The sequence below is a fragment of the Pan paniscus genome, chromosome 7 (assembly GCF_029289425.2).
Source record: "Pan paniscus chromosome 7, NHGRI_mPanPan1-v2.0_pri, whole genome shotgun sequence".
Classification (NCBI taxonomy): Eukaryota; Metazoa; Chordata; class Mammalia; order Primates; family Hominidae; genus Pan; species Pan paniscus.
Window position 1 is genome coordinate 54,333,852 of NC_073256.2, and position 27,359 is coordinate 54,361,210.

General features: G+C 39.3%; 1 protein-coding gene across 8 annotated transcripts in view; it reads left to right on the forward strand.

The window, feature by feature from the left end:
- Positions 1-26,898, forward strand: part of UNC5D (unc-5 netrin receptor D) — a 557,242-nt gene extending 530,344 nt beyond the window's left edge. For all 8 annotated transcript variants that reach the window (XM_003830743.6, XM_008956162.4, XM_008956161.4 and 5 more), the window contains 2 exons: positions 4,639-4,817; positions 20,724-26,898. In XM_003830743.6, the coding sequence (XP_003830791.3) occupies positions 4,639-4,817; positions 20,724-20,928 (384 nt within the window). In that variant the 3' untranslated portion in view covers positions 20,929-26,898. The remainder of the gene's footprint in view (positions 1-4,638; positions 4,818-20,723) is intronic.
- Positions 26,899-27,359: the final 461 nt, after the last annotated feature.

The following is a 27,359-nucleotide window of genomic DNA, read 5'->3' on the forward strand; positions in this document are numbered from 1 at the left end:
GTGTTGGCGGGTGCCTGTAGTCCCAGCTACTTGGGAGGCTGAAACAGGAGAATTGCTTGAACCCAGAAGGCAGAGGTTGCAGTGAGATGAGATCACACCACTGCACTCCAGCCTGGGTGACAGAGACTCTGTCTCAAAAAGAAAAGAAAACTGTCCTCTTTTCCCTAAAATGACTTAATTTTTTGGTAAATGGTTCCAGCAAAAGTGAAGACGCAAAAAGTGCTGAGAAATTGGGATGACCTGAGGAGGTGCAGGATACATTCTAGACCCAGGTCTCTATTGGTGAGTTAGGAATAATAGATCAATTTTTAAAGCACATCATACTTCATGTCCCCTAGGCAGGAAAAGACATTTAGGTGGTTTAATACATTAGTAAGATATATTTATATAATTAACATTTTATATAGGATCAAGATTTAAGATGTATAAAATACTTTAAATGTTGATTTTTAAATATTAATAAGATATCTATCTCAAATACTGCTTTAAATGTTTAAGTCAATGCAATAATCATCCTCATTGAAGGCATTTGATCCTTCATGTTCAGCCTCATCCCTGACATATCCCTTCATGCCTCTGATCTAAGTGATTTTTCAAACAAACCCAGTCCGTCATATCACCTTCACACTTAAAAGTTATTTTTCTGACCAAGATAATATATCTGTTTTACGCTTTAGTGTGGTCATTATTGTATCAGTCTTTGGAAGAAAGTTGTTCCCCTTAAATTTAACCCTATTGAATTACCTAATGATTACTGCCAACCAATATTCTATAAAGCAACAGTGTCAACAGTCTAAAATTGCAGACTGGAATAAAACAATTTTGCAAATATTGAAGAGAAAGGAAGAATTCCCAAGTAATTTATTTCATCATTCCTTATTAATGTAACATTATTAAAGAATCTTTTCAATATAAACAACTTGAAGGAATCTTGCATGTTACAATTTTCCCTTCAAGCAGTTCTCTTATCTTTCTTCCAAAAGTGTTGGAAGTTGGGGGATAATTTGTCTGTTACAACAGACAGAATAGTTGGAATTTCTCATTGATTTACAACTCCCTTAGCTTACCAGGTAGCAGCTGCTTATCTCAGATGTGCAGAGCATGAAGATCTACTGTTCCTCTGCATATTTAATTTAAACAATCAGAAAATGTGATGTATCTACAGGATTCTTATTACTTGGCCCAGATGTCTTTTAGAATGCATCATAAATGTTACATAAAGTGTCATCCTTATGCCTGGAAAATATTTAAATTTGAAAACTTTAAGAGGGAAATAGGGACCCACTTATTAATGTGTAGTAAATTGAAAAATTACTTATTTTTAGATTCAATCTCATATAATACTTTATTCACCTTCAAATAAGATCAACTTGTTCAGTTTTCTCTGAAGATATCATGCATCAAGGTGGTTTTTCTTCTGCCCACAGTGAAGAGAGAGCTCGGTCAACAATTTACAGGTGCCATGAGGGCTTTCAGAGGCCAATTCTTTCCCTTGGGATCCTTTAGCATGGACACTTCCAATGTTTTCAGTTTCATTGATAAGCCACGTCTTTGGCATTGACAATGGCAGCTACCATGTTAACTTGTATAGAATCAAAAAAAAATTCTGCTTCTAGTTTCTATCATAGTCTTAAGTCAGAAAATATGCAAGGATACTATTCCTACTTGATTTGCATTTTTAGAGACTAGAAGAAATTTTACAAACCATGATAAAAATGATGTATCTGGTAACCTAGTTTAAGCAGGAAGAAGCTGAGTAGGTTCATTTTATAACCATTCAATATATCAGAACAGAATTGTCCACTGTGCCTGGAATAACCACCTATCCACCTAATTTCTACTCGGTCAATGCCTACCTATCTTTCAGGCCAACTCAAATGCCTCCTCCATGAAGTCTTTCCTACTGTACTCAGAGAACGTTTTCCTTAACCACCCAGCACTGTAGATTTCTTGGCACTTGTCTTGAAACAGGGTGCTATAGTGAAATAAGTACTGGTATAGTTGTTAGGATGTCAGAATTCTAGTTTCACCTCTGTCACAAACTACCTGGGTGAATTTTTCCAGGTTTCATAACTTCTGTGGAGTCTATACAAATGCAAAATAACTGATTAGGAAGTTGGGGCTGAGATAGATAAGGTAGCATCCAAGGTCACTGAACTAGAAAGTGTTGAGATTTACTCCAAAGTGAGGTCTTTCTGCTTCTAAAAACCATGCTCTTTTCTGGACTGTCGTGGGGAGGGGGGAGGGGGGAGGGATAGCATTGGGAGATATACCTAATGCTAGATGACGAGCTGGTGGGTGCAGCGCACCAGCATGGCACATGTATACATATGTAACTAACCTGCACAATGTGCACATGTACCCTAAAACTTAAAGTATAATAATAAAAAAAAAATACTGGAATAGTTTTGATGAATATTGTTTTATAATATTCCAGGAACATAACTAAAACCAGTAAGTACAATCTGTTTAATATAATAACATGTACTTTGAGGTTCTAAGAAGAGCGTATGATATGCAGCATTTCTCACATGTGCGTGACCATGAAACTGCCATTTCTTGGAATCTCTTCTGAGATATCCTTTTGGAACTGGTGGATTAATGCATTGTGTTTCCAAAAACAGAGCCCTCAAAATGCAACTGTGTTAAATAGTTACAGAGAGACAAAAATCATTATCGATCATTAATGAAATTTCTGTATCAATCAGTTTTCTCAATTAACAGATTTAAGAACTCTATTTTCAACCTACCAAGCCTGATAGTTTATACTTATGTGAGCCCGGCTGCTAGCTGAAAAAGGCCGTCATGGTTGTGGTGCCCACATTAGGAAGACATTTAACAATTGGAAGAGGCATCAGGGCAGGATTTCAGGGAGGGAAGGAAGGGCATGTGTGTACTTGGAGGGCATAACAGGCAAGTTTCTAAGACAAACGACAGCTTCTTGGAGTTTAAACGTTCTAACTAGTCCCTTAACTCAATCCCAGATCTGATGCTTTACTTACCCCTTGGATTAGTTTTCTTTTGCTACATAACAAACTACCACTAATTTAGAAGCATAAAACGACATTTATTTATTATGTCATAAGACTAAAACCAAAGTGTTGGCCAGGGCATGTTCTCATCTGGAGCTCAGAGTCCTTTTATAAGTTTATACAGGTTGTTGGCACCATTTGGTTCCTTATTGCTTTAGGACTAAGGTCCCCATTTTCTTGCTGGCTGTTGGCCAGAGGTCACTCAGCTCCCAGAAGCCACCCTCAGGTCCCAGATACATGACCCCCTCTATAGGAAGCTCATAGACTGGCTGTTTGCTTTCCTCTAGACAAGGAGAAAAGGTACCTCCAGACAAGACCTATCTCTTCTCATTTGAGGACCACCTGATTAGGTCAGGCCCACCCATAAAAAATCTCTTAATTGAGTCAGTCAATTGATTAGGGACATTAATTACATCAGCAGAGTCCCTTTTGTCTTATAATCATGGAAGTGATTCAATTGGATATTTTTCAGTCCTGAAAATTCTGTTAGTCCACCTAAACTTCTTAGCAACCACTGCAGCCTGGCACATTTCTGTGTGATTTCCTGTTGGATATAAGGATTAATATTGAAATGACAAATTCTTATTGGACAGCTTTAAACCAGAAGCAGGTAGGCAGGCAGGAGCCTTCCTGATTATACCACTATACAGGCTGGTCTATATGTTACTCTGACTCAAGGCTGGCTCTGTTATACCAAAGCAATTTAATTCTGAAACAATTTTATTTAATTTTGAAATAAAGATACTTATTATAAAAATCACACAACTTTAGGACTTGGGAAGAAAATAAAATTAAAGGTAATCAACATACAATCATACCCTTGTAGATTTCCTACAAGGCATTTCCTAGGCAGCTCCTTTGATCAGCCCATTCACCATTAGTTATGACTATCAGAGGGTCATTCCTCACTCTGAACTGAAATCTGTCATTTGGTAGCTTCTTCCTGCTGATTCTAGAGCTATGCCTGAGAGCAAAAACAAACAGAAAAAGAGTCTAATTCTGCTCTCACCTGACAGTTTTTTTGTTATTTTGTTTTGTTTTTTGTTTGAGGCGAAGTTTGGCTCTTGTTGCCCAGGCTAGAGTGCAATGGCGGGATCTCAACTTACCGCAACTTCCACCTCCCAGGTTCAAGTGATTCTCCTGCCTCAGCCTCCCCAGTAGCTGCGATTACAGGCACCTGCCACTATGCCCAGCTAATTCTTTGTATTTTTAGTAGAGATGGGGTTTCACCCTGTTGGCGAGGCTGGTCTTGAACTCCTGACCTCAGGTGATCCACCTGCCTCAGCCTTCCAAAATGCTGGGATTACAAGCATGAGCCACTGTGCCCGGCCTCTGACAGCTCTTTTAATGCTGGAAGCTAGTGATTGTGACTCCCCTGAGTGGAAGAGGCTGTTGTAAATTTCCAGTACACAATTTATTAGGCTACTAGAGAAGTTCTTTACTATCTTAGAAGAAAGGGGAACTTATCAATGTATTTTATAGAGTCCATCACAACAGGCAAGCATTTTGTGCATGTGTGTTAACCCAGATTTTCTTAAAAAATGAAAGTGTTGGTCAGGACTGCTTTCAGATAGATCTGATCATGCGTTCCTTATTTTGTTTATAGAGTGAACGAGAAACCATCACTTTCTTTGCACAAGAGGACAGCACTTTCCCTGCACAGACTGGCCCCAAAGCCTTCAAAATTCCCTACTCCATCAGACAGCGGATTTGTGCTACATTTGATACCCCCAATGCCAAAGGCAAGGACTGGCAGATGTTAGCACAGAAAAACAGCATCAACAGGTAATTGGGGACAGCTTCTGGAAGACGATGTTACTAAGAGAACTTGGAAACATAAAGTGGGCTAAGTGAAACCATGTAGTTTCTGAGCCCTAATATTTTTATGAGTTCCTCTGGCCATATTTCCTGTGTGTTCCCACTAAGTAAGTGGGGAAAGAGCAAGAAAATAACAGTAGGCCAAGCATGGTGGCTCACGCCTGAAATCCCAGCACTTTGGGAGGCCGAGGCAGGCAAATGGCTTGAGCCTAGAAGTTTGAGACCAGCCTGGGCAACATGGTGAGACCCCATCTCCACAAAAAATAATTAGCTGGGCATGGTGGTGCACGCCTGTAATCCCAGCTGCCTGGGAGGCTGATGTGAGAAGATCGCTTGAGCCTGGCAGGTCAAGGCTGCAGTGAGCCAAGATTGCACCACTGCACTCCAGCATGGGCAACAGAGTAAGACCCTCCTCCAAAAAAAAAAAAAAAAAAAAAAAAAAAAGACACTCTGTGTGACATTTCCTGCTACCCCATTCTGCCTTTTGCAACATTATAGAAAATCCCTACTTTGGTTCTGGTACCATCTCTAGGTTTGCTAATTGGGTCACCCAAATGGGCGATTAGACTATGTTATCTTGGAGACTGTGAGTGAACAGAGCACTTTCTTAAGCCAGTGATGCAGAAACAAGCAAATTTCTCACATCTCCCCTCTACTATCGGGTAACCCTAAGCATTCTTTAACCCTTAATGAGGACATGCTCAACCTACAAAATTGATTGCCTGAATAGGAAAAAAAGAAGTTTGAAGATAACTTTTGGGTCTGAAACCAGAGGATGTGAAATAAGCAAAAGCTTGCCTAGGAACTGTGAATGAACATGCTGCTAAAACTGACACTGCTCATTACTGCACTAACATTTGTAGTTGAGAGTAGAATAGAGAGATCCATAATGGACTTTATTACTTTAGGTAAGACAGGCAGGGGTGATGCTCTTCAGGGCAACACTGATGGCCAGGCAGGTTTGGGCTCAGCTTGAGGGATACACAGCATCCCTGCCCTGAAAAATGACATCTCCTCTCCCTGTAAGCCCTCTGCATGCCCCCAGAATGAATAGAAAAGAGAATATATTTTGCCAGAACCATTTTATTTCTCTTTCCTTTGGTACTATTTTTTTTTTCTTTCAGGCAAAGCCTTATTTTCTTACTGTTTGGCTTGCTCTGTCATTTTCATTTTTTGTTCTTTATTTTCACAGACATCCTACCTGACTCTTTCTTCTCTGAAAGGGAGGGTAGATGTCTGCCAAGAAGGGATGGAGTGCTGCTCTCAGTTTCAAAAGGGATCCAGAAGCCAAGAACGAAGGGCTCAACTAGAAATCAGTCAGGCTCAGAGAGGAAAGTCAAGACGGAGGCATTGCTGCAAGAGAAAACTGAATATACAGAGACAGGCAAGCCCAAAAAGAATAGACATATGTTTGAAAAGGCATATATTGAAAATGAAAGAAACAAAAATGTATGAGTGTACAGGGGAAAAAAATTAGATTGAATATTTCCCAGCAACTCTGACAGAAGATGAGATGTCTTGTCTATAATCAGTGAACACCATGACTGTGTCAATTTCCCTTTCTGATCAACATGGATCCAAAAATGAAAAATGAACCCAGAAAATATAACACGGTTAAAAAAGAACAGTGAACAGGGACTCAGAAGATCTGCATGAGAGCCTTGGTTCTGCTACCAATACCAGTCTGCCTAAATGAGTCACTTACTATCCCTGTGTTTCTTTTTCTAGAAATGCAATTGAATCTAAACTATATTAAGTCTAATTCATGCTGGCTATAAAAGTTTATGATTTTTAAAGTCACCATTTAGAAAAAAATAATTGTCACAAAATACCTGTGTGCCCATAGATGCTGTAATTAATTTGCTGAATAAGCATGTACATGTTCCTACCTTATTACATTTTATTCTCCATTTATAGTACACATAAGAGAACTACAGGGAGTACCTCCAAAGTCATCAGTTTCTGACCTTGCACGGTAGGGAAAATGCATTTCAAACTGGGAGACTTAAGTTTAACAACCTTTTGTATCTGAGCACTAATGAGCAGTCAGCGGCTACCCTGGAGCCAACTGCCCCCTTCTGTGTCTGGGGCCATAAAACCTGAGTGCTCATGTGGCTGTTGGTTTACTTGTTTTTGTTTTTCTTTAAGATCCCATCTCCAGGAAAATTTTTTTGACATAATTCATATAACCTATTTCATAGAAAATTTCTAACAGAGAACCCAGAATATGTAGATTCTTAATAAATGCTAGTTTTCCCCCTTGACATTTTCACAATCCATGGCAAATCACAATAGCACAAATATATGGAATCTACTTCTATCCTTAAATCTTATATAGCCCGGCTCACATCTGTAATCCAAGCACTGTAGGAGGCCAAGGTGGAAGTGTCACTTGAGGCCACAAGTTCGAGGCCACAAGTTCAAGACCGGCCTGCACTTAGGGAGAACCCTGTATCTACAAAGAATTAACAAATTAGCCGGGTGCGGTGGCTCATGCCTGTAATCCCAGCACTTTGGGAGGCCAAGGCGGGCGGATCACGAGGTCAGGAGTTCGAGACCAGCCTGACCAACATGGTGAAACCCTGTCTCTACTAAAAATACAAAAATTAGCTGGGCATGGTGGCAGGCACCTGTAATCCCATCTACTCTGGAGGCTGAGGCAGGAGAATTGCTTGAACCCAGAAGGCAGAGGTTGCAGTGAGCCGAGATCGCATCACTGCGCTCCAGCCTGGGCAACAGAGCGAGACTCTGTCTCAACAAATTAGCCAGGCATGGTGGTATATGCCTCTTGCCCCAGCTATTTGGAAGGCTGAGGCAGGAGGATTGCTTGAGCCCAGGAGTTTGAGGCTGCAGTGAGCTATGATTGTGCCACTGCACTCCAGCCTAGGTGACGGAGCAAGACCCTGATTCAAAACAATAATACTAAATAAATGAAAAACCTCATACAGTTAACATATCAATTTCACTGAGTGTCATTCCCTACCTTTCTCTTTAATCTCTAGCTTTACTCTCAAAAAATAGTGAAATCATGGAGTGAAAATGATTTAAACTAAGAGCCAGCAAACTTATTTTTTCTGTAAAGGACCAGACAGGAAAGAGTTTAGGCCACATGGGATCTGTCGCAACTACTCGGCAACATTCAACTCTGATGCTGTAACAGGAAAGCAGCCAGAGAGAGTCTGTAAACAAATAGATATGACTGTGTGCCAGTATGCTATATTCACAAAAATAGACAACGACCCCTATTTGGACTATAGTCTGCAGTTTGCTGACCCCTGATTTAAGTGAATGTGCCATGATTTAGTAAAACTTCCATAGGATGTTATTGGCTCTATCTTAAAGTGAAGGAAGAAGGGAGGAAAAGAAAGAGGGAAGAAGATGAGTACAAGATGCAGACAGAGAACCAGCTTCACAGGCAGACCACTAAGTGTGGTTACCTGGTGACCACGGGCTCTAGGTATTTTCATTCTTGTGTTTGGGGATTTACTATGATCACACTAAACTAAGCTGTCTTGGTTCTGCAGGTTAGAAAACACATTCTAACCTTCAAATAATGGGTGTGAGGCTGCCATTTCCAAAATATCAGCCTTCATGTCCTGTTTTAAGTAGTACTGAAAAAGCTGACAATGTCGGTATGTCTGAATAAGGATGTTTTTATAATTTTAGAAAGTAAAATGAAATATTTTAACAGGGCCTTCTCATTCAGTTCTGTCTTCAGGCTGGTGTGGTTACAGCAGAGCTGGCCACCAAAATACTTGGAGAAGAAGAATAGAAGAAAACTACTCACAGCCACCTTGCACTCTCTTAGCTAATTATATTTTGCAGAAATTGTCAAGTTCCCTTTCTGTTTTTAGTACTGTCCCAAAGACAACAGGGATTTTTTGGATGTAATCTGTCACAACTTCCCATTTTAAAAGCCCCAAACCATTGTCTTTTCTCTCTTATGAGTCCAAATAATGTAGTCTAGAACTAATAGTAAATGTTTTAATACACAGAAATCTAAAATTGTCTCTATGCCAACATTATTGAGTAAGAAAGCTATGCATGGCTGAGGATTTCATCAACCCTGGGATCACAAAAAGGTGATCACAGAGTGCATAGTCATTCTATTCAGGCAGTTCACCTACCTTGATCTTGTGACTGCACTTTCGCCTGACTCTTCCCCTCCATTCAATTCCAAAAAGCGTTTAAAAGCTAGTAAAACTACTGTCCTCAAATCATTAAGGAAAACTTTCAAAACAAGTGGAAGAAAACATTTGCTTTTATTTTATTGCCAGTGAAAATGTTTTCTTACTCTCCTTTTGGTAAATGCAAATGTCACTGATGATAATATGCCTTTTTGCCAATCAAGTTTCTACTTAGATCTGAATAGGAAGGAAAAGACAGGGAATGTAAAGTTAAAAGCTTAGCAGTCGATGAGAATGCGAGAAATGTCAGGAGTGTGTGCTGTACGGCTGGCAACACAGGTGGCCTTGTTGCTCGCCTGGCATATGGATCACGCTAAATAAGCTACACAGCCTAGCAAAGAATGTCATAGGTAACAGTTGTAGTTATAGATTCTGTGAGCAAACTTTGACTATTACTCAGAGTTCATACTTGCTGCATTTCAAAGCTGAGATTGCACATTTATTCTGAAAATTCAGCTGTAATAACTCCATTTCAATGCTCTTGGCCACCTGTGATTGGTAGCTGGGTAGAACTGCGAAATAACGAATTGGTCATGTAGCGGGTAGGTGGTGGGGAGCAATGCAGAGGACTTAACAAATTAAATGTTGGAAACTAACTGCTTTACATAGAAGTGTTCCCCCATATCTAAACTTCCATAGTGCTTTGTATTTTTTATGATACTTTTTATTTTTTAATTACAATTAAACATACTGAGAGAGGACTATCTACTTGGGGGTTATTCAATAAATATTTATCTAATGAACGATATGAACTCTTTCACAGGAGAGTGGCTTTTTTGTTTGCTTGTTTGTTTTGAGATGGAGTCTTTCTCTGTTGCCCACACTGGAGTGCAGTGGCACAATCTTGGCTTACTGCAACCTCCGCTTCCTGAGTTCAAGTGATTCTCCTGCCTCAGCCTCCAGAGTAGCTGGGATTACAAGCATGAAACACCACGCCTGGCTAACTTGTATTTTTGCAGAGATGAGGTTTCACCATGTGGGCCAGGCTGGTCTCGAACTCCTGGCCTCAAGTAATCCTCCTGCCTCGGCCTCCCAAAGTGCTGAGATTACAGGCGTGTGCCACCATGCCTAGCCAGGAGAGTGTTCTTGACCCTAAAAACCTGCCTCTTAATAAATAGAATTGATATGAACAAGCATCAGGGGATCTTGAAAGTGAGTCTTAAAACAGGCTACATGGCTGATATTTTGGAAGATTCCTGTCTTTTCCCTCAGATCTTAACAGTACCTGAAATTCTATTAGATCATTTTTCTGTGATGCCTCCTAATTTTCATATTCCAGAAACCCTTGTGAAAACACAGCCAGCTTGACCAAGTTGCTATGGGAACAGATTCATGAGATGGGAAGAGATCCGTGAGATATGGGCAGATGAGTAGAGAGGAGGCCGCCACAATGGAAGAAAGGATTCCAAAATGGAAAGCAGCAGATAAATGATGTCTTATTAACAGTTTTTCCCAGTGCCCTCCTCAATAGTATATTTATTTGAACATGTATAAGCACTTGCCAGGGAAAACATATTTCTTATTGGTCTGCTAGTTAAAATGTTTCAAACACACTTCAGATTTGAGAGTTAATGGGTTATGGTGTAAAAACCGTATACGTGAAATTCCTCATATCTCATGCCTGACATGCTGTGCTATAATTTGTTTCCCATGAAATCTTTTAACAGGGCCTTTAATGAGAAACAGAATCTTCTCGCATTGAGGTGCTATCTTTTCATTTCCTCTGTCCATCCTATTAATTGGATGCAAAGGAACAGTGAGATGGCCAGAGGGCCGAGGAAAAGGATGGAGGAAGGCCCCAAGGCAGCTTAGCAATCTGTTTCTGAATAACTGTTGCGAAATCACTTGAGGTAGGAGAGTCCTAGAGCCATGTTCCTTTAAAGTGAAGGAAGAAGGGAGGGGAAAAAAAAGAGGGAAGATGATGAGTACAAGACGCAGACAGAGCACCAGCTTCACAGGCAGACCACTAAGTGTGGTTACTTGGTGACTGTGGGCTCTAGGTATTTTCATTCTTGTGTTTGGGGATTTACTATGATCACACTAAACTAAGCTTTCTTGGTTCTGCAAGTTAGAAAACACATTCTAACCTTCAAATAATGGGTGTGAGGCTGCCATTTCCAAAAAATCAGCCTTCGTGTCCTGTTTTAAGTAGTACTGAGAAAGCTGACAATGTCATTATATCTGAATAAGGATGTTTTTATAATTTGAGAAAGTAAAATCCTAGGAATGATTTATCTAATTTATGAGAGAATATTTTAAGTGATTAACTATTTCCTTTTATTTACGTGTCAAGTTTTATTACCTGGTTCTAGAAACCAGATGACTCTTCTAAGAAGAATGATTGGATAGGGAGATAGTATTATACATCGGTCCTTGTAGTCAAAAATACAATGAAGCCCAAATCAGGTTTTTTTGGTTCTGGTCCAGTGTGGATTTATACAGGGTCCAAAATTTAAAAAGCCCTTGCAGTGAAGCCAGAGGGACCCAACACAGCAAAGTGGTAGAGGTTTGGGCTTCATTTTGTCAAAGCCAGTGATTCATGAAACTGCCCACTAATATGAAGCTGAACATAGACAGCTCTGGGACACGTTTAGCCATGAACAAGCTGTATATGGTTTGTAAGTGGCAGGTGCCCATCCTAAAGGCAATATGGAAAATAAGCTTTTTATGTTCCTCCAAGAGAACTAAAGTTATGCTCCCACTGTGGGCTCCAGGGGATGCTGACAAGGGGTGTCACATTTCTTCTAGGCAGTGGGTGTGTGTGTGCTAGGCTTTGAAGGAATAGATTTCCTTCCTATAAACTAACGTTTTCAGAAAAGACAGGCATGCCAAAACCCGTTTATAGCCTAAATAGTCCCCTTCACAAGTGCTGTTTCAAATAGTACTGAAAAAAGTTAACAATGTCAGTACATCTGAATAAGGATGTTTACATAATTTGAGACTGTAAAATCCTAGGAATGATTGTATCTAATTTATTAGTGTCCTTCAAGTGATTAACTATTTCTTTTCAATTATTTGTGAGGTTTTATCGTCTTTTCATTTCCCAAATTAAGAAACTGTCATAGGCTTATCCTGTCAGGAATGAAACTGGAGAATTGAAAACAGGGACTATAACCGACTTTGTTTTCATTTGGCAACAGACAGTCCTCAAGGATCCAGGGCTCTCATACATTTCCAAAAAAAGAATTCTTGCTTTTTTCCAAGAACCAGATAATGAAATAGGTAAAAGGATAATGATGAGGGAAATTTTATTGCCAAATTAATTGGCCTGAAATAATTAATGCACCACTTTTAGAACAAGGCAGACTGGAACTCAGCATGTTTTCAGGTGCCCATGTCCTTCCCTTTCGGGTTTTCCATGCCAGCTTCCTCTCACTGGAAGATACTGGGGGACAGCAGGAACTATATAGTGCTCATCTCTTGCTTAGTCTTTAAAAATGCAGCACTGGCTTACTTTATCCTGTAGGCTGCTTTGCTGTTTGTTGACTACCCAGTGAAATTCAAGTTTGGGGATGAAAGCTTGATGAATGGGTCAAATGCTTATGGTGTGTTCAATTACTGCTCTTGAGGATAAATGGCTTTTCTCTTCTATTTGCATTTAAAGAAGCATATGGAGGGTTGGTTTTGGTCACATAAGAGGCCTTCATTAAATTAGACAATTAAAATGATAGCAGAGATATTAATATTTTTCCATTATGACTATGTTTCAATTCCCTATCTGGTGCTATATAGTAGGATTATACACTGTAATGATGTTTTCCAATTTATTATAGGCAGCTTAACTTTGTTTTTACTTTTTGTACTGACAAACTACTCAAAATTTTTTTTTTTTTTTTTTTTTTTGAGACGGAGTCTCACCCTGTCACCCAGGCTGGAGTGCAATGGCACCATCTAGGCTCACTGCAACCTCCACCTCCTGGGTTCAAGCAATTCTCCTGCCTCAGCCTCCCAAGTAGCTGGGATTACAGGCGCCTGCCACCACAGCTGACTAATTCTTTGTATTTTTAGTAGAGACGGGGTTTCACCATGTTGGCCAGGCTAGTCTTGAACTCCTGACCTCATGATCCACCCTCCTCGGCCTCCCAAAGTGCTGGGATTACAAGCGTGAGCCACCGCGCCTGGCCCAGAAGATCTTTTAAAAATACTCTTTTTAGTAGCTAAATTAAAAACAGTGGCCAGGCATGGTAGCTCACATCTATAGTCCTGGCACTTTAAGAGGCCAAGATGGGACAATCACTTGATCTCAGGGAACTCAAGGTGAGCCCTGGCAACATAGTGAGACCCCATATCTACCAAAAATAATTTTTTTAAAAAATTAGCCGGGCATGGTGATGCTCACCTGTGGTTCTAGCTACTTGAGCGGCTGAGATGGGAGGATCACTTGAGCCTGAGAGGTCAAAGCTGCAGTGAGCTATGATCGCACCACTGCACTCCAGCCTGGGTGACAGAGTGAGACCCTATCTTGGAGAAAGAAAAAAAAAAAAAGAGTCATATGTAAGTAATGTAAGTAGCAACATTTTTTAAACAGTTAAACTTGCTGCCCTCACGTCACAGGTACAAGTGTTCCCTTCTATTTGAAAGTGTTGGGCAAAAGCCCAAATTCTGAAGGAAATTATTGCATGAACCTGGGTTGAAGTGACTTCTTTGCTAAGAATATGGGGCCGCAACTCAAATGCAATCCCCTAGTATATTTTTATATGAAATTCATTCTCACAAGCAGTCACGGGAAGAGCTTACAGCTTGCAAATAGGTAGACTGTCCTCCTGGTACCATGGTTCTGAGTAACTGAAATAAAAGCTTTGTTATCTGGAATTTTGAATGAAAGTGAGGCCCTTACAGACTCAGAACGCTGAGCTGGGCCGACTCCAGCTGGAAGTGCAAGGTGCCCTTGGTAGCTGCTCTTCAGTGTACCTCCCCAGGGCTAAGAGAGAGCCTGAACCCTGTGCCTTCCTTTCCATTGCTGTTATCTAATCTCTTTGTTAACTGATGAAGGATTTAGATGTGCTAGTCCCTAAAATATTTGCATTTGAATACTCAGGGATTTGGGAAGATCTGAAAGCTTTCACAGTCCTAAAGAAAGGGTGGTATCTCTAGCCACTTTTCCTTTTCATAAAATTAGCCCTGTGTTGCAATAATTTATAAAGACCTATAAGGCAGAATTCTATCATGGTTCCTCAATTCTCTACCCCACCTTTATACCTCCAAAAAAGAAAACAGAAGGCTCAATAACTATTTCCAAAAATCCTCAAATCTAAAGTTTTATTATTTTAACAAGGTTATTAGTTTAAAGATGTATTCTGAAAATTAAGATTCTATAAAAAAATTTGGTTTTTAACTCATATACACCATTGTAAGTTGGCCTATGTCTAGCATAGGCCAACTGAAATTGGTAAGGTCAAGATTCAGAAGTTTCCAGTTCTGCCCTGGCTTCTACATAACGCATGGGCTTTTAATTGAAGCCAAGGGATGGTGATAGAGAAGTCTCTGAAAGATAAAATTAATCATGGTAATAAAACAAATCCCCTGGAACTCAGGTGTATAGAAAGCATTTAAGCTCAAGAAAACAAGATTAAATTTAATAAACCATTAGTACCCAATGAACTTACATAGATGAATGTATTCGGCTGTCTTCGCCTAAGCTTTAATCTGCTTGTCCCTGTATTTTACAGTTTATCTGTGCTCACTCAGAGTTCCAAAGGAAAAGATAAAGTTATTGAGTCTATAGGGCTGGGGAAATGAATTGAAGACAAAATGATGCTAAAGTAAATTCCTAAAATTTAGAGATTAGATTGTTTAGGCCAGGCACAACAGCTGAGACTTGTAATCTCAGCACTTTGTGAGGCAAAGGCGGCTGATTACTGGAGGCCAGGAGTTCGAGACCAGCCTGTGCAACATGGCGAAATCCTGTATCTACTAAAAGTACAAAAATTAGCTGGGCATGGTGGCACACACCTGTAATCCCTGCTACTCGGGAGGCTGAAGCATAAGAATTGCTGAAACCTGGGAGGTGGAGGTTGCAGTCAGCCGAGATCATACTACTGCACTCGAGCCTGGGAGACAGAATGAGACTCTGTCTCAAAAATAAAATAATTAATAAAAAATAGAGAGTAGCTCGTTTACATTTGCATATTATATAACATCTTAATGACACTGCAAAAAATAAATCTTAGCTTTCAGAATTACCTCCATTGATCAGAATTTGAAAAGGCTATAACAAAAGGTTCCCTGGAGTCAATGCATAAAAAAGTTAACAATCTGAAGCATCTAAGATGAGGGTAGTAAGCATTCACTTCCTTAAAAATTTATCAAAGAAAAAAATAAAGTTTCATTTTCAGGCATCTGTCTGAATATTCAGGATTACTATTTTTGCTAATGTTCTGGTTCCATTAAAAAAAAATCAAACACACTCAGGAAATTGCTTAAAATCAACTATTGCTGTGAATTCTGTTTTGTAGTACTGTATTAACAATGTTCCCTGAATGGTGTGTGCATTTACCTGCCGGTGCCCAAATGCACCAGCATTATGATGAAGAGAAATGGGTCACATAGATTAGGATCCAAATAATTTCACAAGGAGATGAGATGGATACATGGCAAACCAATTTCATAAAATCATAATGCATTTGCACACATGTAAGCAGCAAAATAATTCAACTATCTTTGAGAAGTAACCTATTGCATTGAGATTTTAGGTATATATATATATTGAGATGAAGTCTTGCTCTGTCGCCCAGGTTGGAGTGCAGTGGCGCGATCTTGGCTCACTGCAATCCCTGCCTCCTGTGTTCAAGCGATTCTTGTGCTTCAGCCTCCCAATTAGCTGGGACTACAGGCACATGCCATCATGCCTAGCTAATTTTTATATTTTTAGAAGAGATGGGGGTTTCACCATGTTGGCCAGGCTGGTCTCAGACTCCCGACCTCAGGTGATCTGCCCACCTCGGCCTCCCAAATCTCCCTGGGATTACAGGTGTAAGCCACCACGCCGAGCCTATATATTATTCTATTGTAAACAGATAAATGTAGTTTAATAGTGTGAGAAACACACTCACCCGTCCAAACACAAAGAATAGACTCAGAGGCACAAAGAACAGAGAAAGTAAGACTTTTAATAGCAGTCTTGCAAGATCGGGTGTCTGGTAGGCAGGCATACCCAGGGCAGTTACAGCAGGTAATTTATCTCCTAGTACACAAGTCCCTCCTCCAGTTCCTCATTGGCCAAGTACTATGGGAACAATCTTCCTGGATGTCACCTAAGTTTTATTATCCCCCTTATAAGGTTATACCCTCTCATCTTCCCTGCTTAAGTTTTGATTTCCCAATAATGAAACTTTCTTCCCTGTTACTGGCTGACCCCTCCTCTACATTCTGTTCACTTACTGCGACCTTCTGGGTGCATGAGCTGTGTGGTTTGTTACATTCGTAGTACTTAGATTTATAATGCCTTGAAAATGGCATTTAAAATGCCATTTAAATGTTTTCTCACAATAGGATGTCTGTTAACTGCAAAACTGATTCTACTATTTTTAATAAGGCCAATACATTCTTCTATGTATATATTAAGTGGAATTTGAGATTTATGTTGTGCTGAATGTGCTTGTGCAAATTCAAAGAATAAATTTAAAATTTGCTTTGGGGAGCACATTTCACTTGCTACAATATGCTCAGAGACCTGTGCCAAGAGAGTTAGATTTCTGCCTCTTTTGATCATTCAGCTTCGTTTAGCCGTGGGTGCCTATTCCACAAATCAGGACATTTGCAGAACTTTTCAGAACCATGTGACTGGCAGGAGTCATTCTCCAGCCCTTCTCTTTCTTGAGGCAGGTGTACTCACGAATATTTTTAATATTGTGTTGAGACAATGATTCATTAGAAGCCTCAAAACCTAGTTTTTATGCCTCTCTAAAGGTTCTGTTATTGCGTTTTTATGCCCTGGTGTTCCTGTCATGTCTTGAAATGTCAAAGATCCCCAAACATTTACCTAGGATAAAGTTCTCAGAGTGCCTGAGGCAGGACATAGAGCTAGAGATTCAGCAACTTTGGCCATCTAGTTGCTTATTTCAAATGCAGGAAGTTCAGCCTGATCTTCTTTCAAATCACTACTAGCTATGGAAACCTACTTTAGGTTATAAGACAGCAGAGGAGCGAGGTCAGCATGGTGGCCTGCAGGCCACATCTGGCCCACCACCTGCTTGTATACAGCCCATGAGCTAAGGATGGTTTTCGCATTTTTAAATGGTCTGAAAAAAAATCAAAAGAGTAATATTGTGCCACATATGAAATCTGTGTGACAATCAATCAAATATCAGTGTGCCACATAAAGTTTTATGGGGACACAGCCACGCTCATTCACTTAACATATTGTTTCTGTCTGTTTTTGCAATACCAAGGCGGAGTAGAGTAGCAGCAGCACGGACCATATGTGGCCCCCAAAACCAAAAACATTGACTATCTGGTCATTTACAGAGAAAGTTTGTCAACCCCTGGTATAGAATAGAGTGTTAACTTTTAAGGTAGTAGGCTCACAAAGATTCTAGTCATTCCCATAGGGCAAAAGTTCATCGTTGTTTGATAGCAAATACAAAATGTAACTATAAATCCTTAATAAGGAGAAAGTACTGCTGCTTTTTTGTTGTAGCTGTTGTTTTTGAAACAACAATAGAGATCATAAAGAATCATTTACCCATGCTAGAAACAAAAGAATGTCCATGGTCATCATTCTCATGATGGACATAAAAGAAGATTGTCATACAGGTGACCCAGAGTCCACTCAGGCCTCGTCTCTCCATTTGCCTCTCTCCCAGCTGTTCCTTCAGTGTGCCTTCTACCTGGGTTTTGGTGACAGTGTTTATAGGAAGATATTGCAACTTTCCCTACAAACATCTCTACATGACAAGGAACAAGTGCCAATATTCAAAACAAAGTTGTTCGGTTTTTTTGTTTGTCTTTTTTTGAGACAGGGTCTCACTCTGCTGCCCAGCCTGGAATGCAGTGGTACAATCATAGCTCACTGCAGCTTTGAACTCCTGGGCTTACGTGATCCTCCTACTGGAACCTCCTGAGTAGCTGGGACTACAGGTGTGCACCACTGCACCCTGGCTAATTTATTTTATTTTTGTGGAGACAGAAGTCTTGCTGTGTTTTCCAGGCTGGTCTTGAACTCCTGGCCTCAAGTGATCCTCCCGCCTGGGCCACCACACTCAGCCAAAACAAATTTCTTAAATAAGAGGAACTAAGATCCCTTCAACTACTTAAGCAAGATTTGCTTTGCCATTTCTATTAGTATAGAAATGAATAACCATTAAAGAAAAAAGAAAAGGAGGAAGGAAAGAAAAACAAAAAGAAAAACTAGACAGAATGTTTTTAAGCTGGCCTTTTCTATTTCACAATTAAAGATGTCTATTAGTGGAACATACTTGTAGTGCTGTTTGGCAACCAACTGACTGTAAACAGGATCTTAAGACCTTTGAATAAAACAGCACTTTATTCACTCAGAATTGCTGTGTGTGTGTGTGTGTGTGTGTGTGTGTGTGTGTGCGCGTGCATGCATCTGTGGCTCTTATAAATGGCAACGCGTCCTTAAAAGCTTGTCTGTAGTCTGAATGCTCCACTCTACATCAGTCCTCTTTGTGACCATAAGCTGGGTGTGGTAAGGGAAAGTAATACCATCCTCAAAATAGGAAATACTTGGCTGGTTCTGGAAAATCTTTTCAACTCATCAGAATTTTACCAGAGATGACATTTCTATCCTTACTGTAAAAGTCCCTATGAAGAACAGTGACCTGTAATCTTTTGTGTTGTCTTTGTCTTCGTCATAGAAAAGTTACTGTCCTAAAGCTTACCATGCTTTTACTGAAGACACCATGCCATCTTAAAAAGCACTGTAGGAATCAATTACTTGGCTGAAGAATGTTGAATAAACACCTATCATAGTATTATCATAAGTGCTGTAGCAGTTTCAGAAAATCAGTAGATATGATCCTTACCCTTCAGGTGTTTGTGGTCAAATTGGGAAGGCAGAAAACACACACGCACACACACACACACACACACACACACACGAAATAGATAAGCATTTTATTCACATGAAAGTTAAGTACAAACATACAAAGAGTTCAGAGAAGACATAAATCATTCTGGGAAAAGAGGAGATGAGAATTGAACCACTGGACACAGCCAAACACCACTGGGATTTCGAACCATTGAGACACACACAAAAAACTGAACCATTTTTTCCCGAGACAAATCTACCCTTGTTCGTTCTTCCTCTTTCTTGCCCCTTGTAGTAGAGAGGTATCAATGAGCATAATTAAACTTGTCCATTTGTGGGTGCGTATGATCTTGATAAACAGGAGAAAGGGACGAAGTGGACCTTTCTAGTGAACTGAATGGATTAAATTAAAGCAAGAAGCAAAGTGTTACCTAAGTCAGGGTCAGTGGCTCAAAGAGCAAAATAAGACTGAGTGGGAGAAAAGACTATATATATATATATATATATATGAGATAGGGATATCCATAGCTAGCTATGGATATTTATATCAATATCCATAGCTAGATCAAGGCCAGACCAAGGAAGTCATTGAAGACAACTAGAGTAGATATTTCATGACTGAGGAACTAGAATGCAGAGTATATTCAAGTTTTGAAAAACTAAAGATTTTGCTGTGATTTAGACCATAAAGTGACAGAGTATAAATTAGGTATAGGTAGTAAACATGGAGAGCAACGGAGAAGCTGATGAGTACGTTAAAAAGAAAAAAAATATAAAAGGAAGAATCAAAAACAAATGGTCTAGTGTGAGAGATTAGAAAGATGGTTATAAATACTGGGATACTTGTTCTAGTTAGAAGAAGGACCAGTTTGGAGGCACGGAGACACCAGTTTCTGATGCATTGCGTTTGTGGAGCTAGAGGCATCTGTAACTGGAACAATCCCAAGGCCATTTAGAGATCTGTAATTAGCTCACATTAACTTAAAGACTGGAGGTATAGATTTACAATACTATCTATGTTGTTTGATAACTACTCCATTTAGTATATAAGCCCACTGAGGAAGGAAAGAACAACAAGAAATCAAAGGTAAAACCCTGAAAGCCCTTATGTTTGCCAAAGTAGAGAGGGGTCAAATATTTTGAAAAAATAGGAATGAGTGAAAGTATGACATAAACTAACGAAATAGAGCATGTCAAGGGGATAGTCAAGAAGAAAACACACACACACACACACACACACACACACACACACACACACACACACACAAAGAGTTCAAGGAAAGTGAGGACCCAAAAGACTTGGGGCCAAACATGGTGTCTCATACTTGTAATCCCAACATTTTGGGAGGCTGAGGCAAGAGGATCACTTAAGCCCAGGAGGTCAAGGCTGCAGTGAGCTATGACTGTGCCATTGCACTCCAGCCTGGGTGACAGAGCAAGACCCTGTATCTAAAACAAACAAGAAAGACAAAACAAGACTTGGGAGATAAGGTTATTGGTAACATTCCACAGCACAGTTTCAACTGAGAGCTGGGATACAAATTAGACTGCCCCAGACCTGCCTTACTATAGCTTTTTATCCCTACTATAATAACATCTATTAAAATTCATTTTTAATTCTCTTATGGTGATCAGTGTTTATTCCTTTATTTTCATGTTTCGTTTTGTTCTTTGTGTTTAACTCTCTCCATCTAGGAATTTATCTTATTTCGCTACACAAAGTAGCCCATCTGCTGTCATTTTGAACCTGTGGGAAGCTCGTCATCAGCATGATGGTGATCTTGACTCCCTGGCCTGTGCCCTTGAAGAGATTGGGAGGACACACATGAAACTCTCAAACATTTCAGAATCCCAGCTTGATGAAGCCGACTTCAACTACAGCAGGCAAAATGGACTCTAGTCCACTTCCTCCCATGAGACAGAGTGATGGCCAGCTTGGGGACATTTGCTTTAAATGGGAAAGAGGCCGCTTTCTGCCCAGTGGCGTTGGGGGAATTCAGCCTTCATTTATAATCAGTGAGATTCCCCTGTTGAAGAAACTAAATTTTATATAGGTAAAACATGTTAATAGGGAAGAGTACAAGCTCTCTTACATATAAGAGGGCTCTACTATCTCCTTGGAATCCACATTTGGGTTAACTCCTCAGATTTGGAGTGGCAAGGATAAAAGTGAGGGCAGAAGTAGCTGTGGGAAAAGATGAGCTATGATAATGCTGGGAAGGCAGAGATTGATTAAGTGCATGCTTTGAAATAGGTTTTTAATGATGTGCCCCAAAGGGCCAGCTGATGCTGGTACTAGATTGTCAGAGTTTTCTACCAACTGGCATCTGTGATGTCAGAGATCATTGTAAAACTGGCTTTTAGACGTGAAACAGGGTTGCCAACCCATTTGTATGACTTCAACAACGTCAAGGAGGGCATTTAGAATTTAGAATCTGAGCACATCACACCAGCACCAGCTCCCTGTCTCTTCTAGCCACTTAATGGAGACACAATGGAGAGGTAAGACAGACCACAAACTAGTTCTTATAGTGTACTCCACCTTTTACTTTTTTCCTGAGACAAATCTACCCTTATTCTTTCTTCCTCTTCCTTACCCCTTGCAGTAGAGAGGTATCAAGGAGCATAATTAAACTTGTCAATACGGAAAGTTGTTTTTTCTAACACAACAAAGTGGGACCATCTCTATTCCCATCTAAGCCACTCAAATTGCTGAGTGCTATTAGAACACAGCTTATTACATGGATATGGGGACAGGAGAGATTAAAGCAGGTTCAAAAACACATGAACTGCAGATGTCATAGGCCTCAAATCAGCTGTAATTCTAGGAGACATGTGTTGATCTAGTTCTCTAACATTGTTGTTATAAGAAAATGAGTTTACTGCATTTTTCAATCCAGATTCTTGAAATTGTCTAACATGTGGGTACTATGTCATCACAAAATCTCTCAGTAAGGCTATATGTGATCCTCATTTTGCCTCTTGGGAAATTAGCAGATAGTCTTTGCTCTAAATGATATCTGAGTAAATAGACTTGAGGAATCCTCTACCACAGTGTCCCTGAAACCACATGCATCATTCAGGAAGCCTTCACCCTGTGACTATTCAGCCTCCCTGAATATGCTTTCTCTATAGAACCACTAACATATGGCTATTGCTCTATGATTTTTTTTTTACATTAGGAGGCAGTGATATTGTGGAAGATTGAAATCCACAGATAATTCATGACCCTCATCTTATCACTTTACTCCATCTTTTTATCCTATTAAATTATTTTTGACAAGATGTCCTGGTAGACTAAAGGTGAACAGATTTGCTCTTGCTCATCTTCTGGTGGATATTTTAACTTGCTATTCACAATCAGGACAACCAAAGTCAAGGACCCAGATGAACCACAAGGCAGCTAGTCAGCTACTTAGAGGTTGGTTACATTCGAATAAAAAGTAGTCAGGGAATGGGGGAGGTGGGGAGTTGGGGAGTACTTGGCAGTTGGGATATGATCCATTTTTTTAAACAACGTTTTTGTAGATCCCTTGTAAAATAATAATAATAATGTTGTGAATCTCCATGCCAAGTGAAAAAGGCCTAAAGATGAGTTGAATTTGTGATACCATGGGTAAGGCATGGAAGAACTCTTGAATGTGTTGGCTATTTTCTCTAACTAACATGTGGTACGTATGGTCCCCTATATTAGATAGAAGGCTTTGCTACATGTAATTCAAAAGCATCTCGCTTTTCTCAGGAACCAAAGGCTTATGATGTAGGACAAAGAAATCATCTTAGAACTGTCAAGCATATTTTCACAATACCATGTCAAGATCAGGAAAACACCCTTTTGCTAGTGTGCTTAACTTATTTATTTCTTCTAGGAAACAATAGATAAACAGCATGAAAATGTAAATCATCTGGCATCACTGATAGAATTTCTGAAAGAGAAAGAGAAGTAGATGGTCAACCAGTCACAAGTTGGTTGGCATGGGGTGGTGTGCAGAGGAAATCTGCATTCACTATTGAGTAAAAACTTGTAGAAAGCACATTATAGAGCTTATGTTGGAATCCATCTTGGAGGATTTTTGTTTTAAACTGTCCTTAGCATTTTCCCTCTTCCCTTCTAATTGGCATTATAATTGTTTCATCTACTCTGTGAATCTACATAGGTCTTTTTTTTTAGATGTTTGATACATTTTAAGTATTTTTAAATAGATGAAAATTCTAAATGATTTTCCCTCAAATCTATCTAGATTATTTTAAGATGAGACAAGATTATTGTCAGTCCCTGAATGTCTGGAGTTACCTCCCATGGATTTTTTTTTTCCTTTGGCCTGGGTTTTATAAACAACTTGAACATCATATCATATAGGATAACAAAGGAGGAAGTTAACTTAATTCACCTCAGACTTCAGCCTAAGATTCAATCAAATTCATCCTTCAGCCTGTTTTGTTTCTTCTTTATGTTTCTTTTACTTATTGCTGCTAGGATCCTACATAGGATTTCTATAGAAATGTATGAAATTCTGTGGTCACTGCATGTCAGGATTGCACAGTATGTTACAATACAATTTCAAAGAGAACCCACATCTGTGAGATTTACAGACCAAGGTGTGGTGGAGGAGGTAGAATTGCAGATCAGATAAAAAGTGAGCTTACACTTGAACTTAGTTATTCACTGTGACCTAAATTTAGTCCTATTGTAATATGTGCCTATCACAACACAAATACCCCTCTTGAAAGAGATTTACTCATCTATCCAAGCACTTAATTTGGACATTTTATTGTCCTATTGCAAAATGAAACAAAATTAAAAGTGGCCTCGAGTACTTGGTAAGTTACTTAAAATTTTTACAAAAATATCCCACACTCAATGCCAAATCTTTCAGTCCTCAAAGGCATTTAAGTCCAATAGTCATGCTTTAAATATGGCTTTAAATTATGCCACCAAAATGGTGCACTTCACAGATTCACCAGACTGTAGCATCATAAAGTTAATTTACAGTTTTTACAACATTGCTTCTACATTCTTACTGGTTTACATTAAAATCCTTTAAGCCAAAAGGAAGCTTGCTCTATGGATTTAAATGCAAACTTCATTTACCAGTGCAGGAAGTCTCATAAAACTCAGATGTACTCCCACAAAAATTTTATTGGCCTTTTTGTAAGAGATGAAAAAGAATTGACACAGTTCTCTTTAAAGAGAAGAACTTTTTAATTATTATTTTTATCTCCAACTGCAGGTGGTGTCTTTTGCCGAGGTCTCTATATTTTTCTTTCAGTTGTCTTTGGGAGGGGATGTTAAGTCAGATCACTAAAACAGGGTTCTCTTTGGATTAAAAGTTCTGGATTTATTGCAACTATTTTCCTTGAGAAACATTCTCAGCATCAGGATTGATAAACAAATGTAGATGATTAAAATAGGATAATTGGTTTTAGATAATATCTTCTACTGCCAAACTTCTGGCAAATTTACCTGTGAATTTCAAAATGTTATAAAATCTCTTGATATGCTTTTGTTTTTCCTTTTAGCCATTTTCTCTTCAATTTCTTAGTCCCTCTGCACTCTGTAAATGTGTTGAGTGATATAGCTATCAGATGTATTGAAGGCAAAGTTCTCGCAGAGGTCTCTGTAAAGGTCACAGGAATCATGAAGGAGCTGAGAAATCTTCCTCTCCGGCCCACTGTCTGTGGCCCATTGTCATTGTTTCCTCATGAAACATTGCAGAGTTTGAATCCTCAGTAACTCTCATTGACTGGATTAGAGGTGATGGCCACAGCAAATGGGAGAGCAAAATGTTGGCCTACAGAGAATGACACAATTTTATTCGCCTTTGGTGTTAGTTGCCATAGTGCTGTATTTGAAAATCGATGCTTTAGCCAAAAGCTGAATGACCACCGTTTCCGTAGTTTCCACTGTTTTGTCTGCATAGAATTTTCCTGAACTACAAGCAAAAATGTATTTTGTCCAATGTCACAAAAGTGAAAATGTTACTAATCTTAGACGTGTTGCATATTTTGTGTTTTTACGTTCCAAACTCTTTCAAAAGCTGCCGTTACAAAGCTGTTTGGCTGTATTGACAGCATGTGGTGTTTTTACAAAAGCAATTCTAGGAGAGCCAGTGTCTACCATGAACTCCTCACATCCCCACTCCAGGGTCATTCACGACATTGAAATGTCAACTTGTACACTGTAATTCTTCGAAAAGTAACAGGGGATGGAAATCAGACCTGGCCGTTAGTCACTAGTGTGTAGTACCGTGATCTGAAGTAGGAAATTTAACTGACATAGAATAATTGTGGTTTTTGAAGCAGCTACTCATTGCTTTTTCCTTTTGCTGTGAAGATCATGGATTGGGAATGTCCTCGTGAGGTGGACCTAAGGCAGTAACATTTAAACTTCATGTCCTAGCACCCGCCCTCCATCTGACCCAAAGATAAAAAAGGCATCAAGCTTCATGGTTATGCCTAAGCTTAAAAATTCCCTTCCCCACTACTAATATTGAGTTCAGCAGGGCTCCATCTTACTTATTTTTCAAAAAGTTAGTTATAGCTTTGAATTATAGACTATATTACTAAATTTGGTAAGGTAGTTCTTTGCATGAATGGGAATGTGTGTCAAAATACTTCCACAAAAGGCATGATTACAATGGAAATGCCCTTTTGCCTCCAGTTTTGCTAACCCTAAAAAGTATTTCACTAATTTCAAGCACTGTTTACACTCAAATCCCAAAATTGGCCAAATTATATAATTCTCTTAAATTTTCATATCTGTAGGTGGAGATTTAACTATGGTTCTGGTGAATCATAGAAGGGAGAGACAATATTTGAGGGGAGTTTGTCAGCAGAATATCATGCCTTATGACCCCATTACTGAAACACAGACATTACAATCAGAAATAGACCTAATAATTCCAATATCCCTCCATTAACTAGTTCCAGTGATGCTGAGAGACAGAGCACCCTATGCCAGGTATCAGAAATATAAGCCTCAGCAGAGGGTAACTGAAAACTTTCAATCAGAAACACTCTCCAAGGCTTATGGCTAGATTATGTAGGTCACTACCATTCAAAACTTTTCTATACAAAGGTGGAAAAGCACTCAGAATCTGGGAATTTTCTGGTTGGAAGAACAATGTTCTCCTTTTCCAAATTGGAATAAAGACTCAGAATTACCCATTCTTCATAATCATGTCTGATTGGTACATACACTCCAGGAAGTCTCAACCTAGAAACATTTCCAACCTAAGCATTTAAAGGAAAACTGGCTCATTCTTCTGACCCAAACTCAAAAAATATGAGTACTTGCATACCTCCATTTCTGCATGAAGATTTTAAAACAGATTTCATTTTTTTCTGTTTATTTTGGGAAGGTGCGTGGGGGTGTTCTTTCAAGTGATTCACATCTCAAACCCATACCACTCTCAACTTTTATTTGATGTGTTCAAAGCCAAAAAATAAAATAAAATAAAGCAGGGCTGAACACTTAATTTGACATGAAGCTGAAGGACTGAGCAAGCCAGAGGAGAGAGGTTGAATGAAGCATAGCCTTGGCTTCATACCACACTTTTTGTGCCTTGTATTATCAATGTAAATTCTGAATGTTGTACAGTAAACTTGGATGGACTTCTTAGAAAAGGCTGCACTGGCTTCTTTTTCAGCACATGTACATATCTATAAATATATATACATATATATTTGGTAATGCCAAACAGCTGTGTTATATTGTATTGAACAAAATGGACGGTTTGGATGTTTTATGTCGAGTTTGCAAAAAAAAAAAACTGGATGGTTACAGACTTTTCAAGATAAATGTACAGACGTAAATTACTGCATATCAGTTATTTATGAATAAAGAGTCTTTTATTGACATTTTAGGATACTACATGAGTGGCACTTTGAAATCTCGATGAGGATGAGATTTGTATACCTCCTGCCATGTCCTAGCAGGAGAGGGAATGCTCTCCGAAAGGACAATTTCCAAATACCTGTTAACATATGGAACCAAATTTCTTGCTCAAGCCTTGAGAGTGAGGCAGTGTTGTGAGGCTACTGGAAGCAAGAAGATTGTCTTCTAACATTCCCACCCCAGCCAGTAACCACACACACACACACACACACACACACACACACACACACTTCCTTAGGATATAGTTTCATACAATCCAAGGTCATCATGGCCATACCATAACTGGAATACTGGAATACCAATCACCTTATTCCTCAAAATGCTTGGGCTATTTTTCCAGACTGTATAGAACATTTTCTGCCCTTCTGTGGGAAAATGTTAATAATTACATTGTTGTACATTCCAAAGACATGTGGCTGATTTAACCTGCTTTA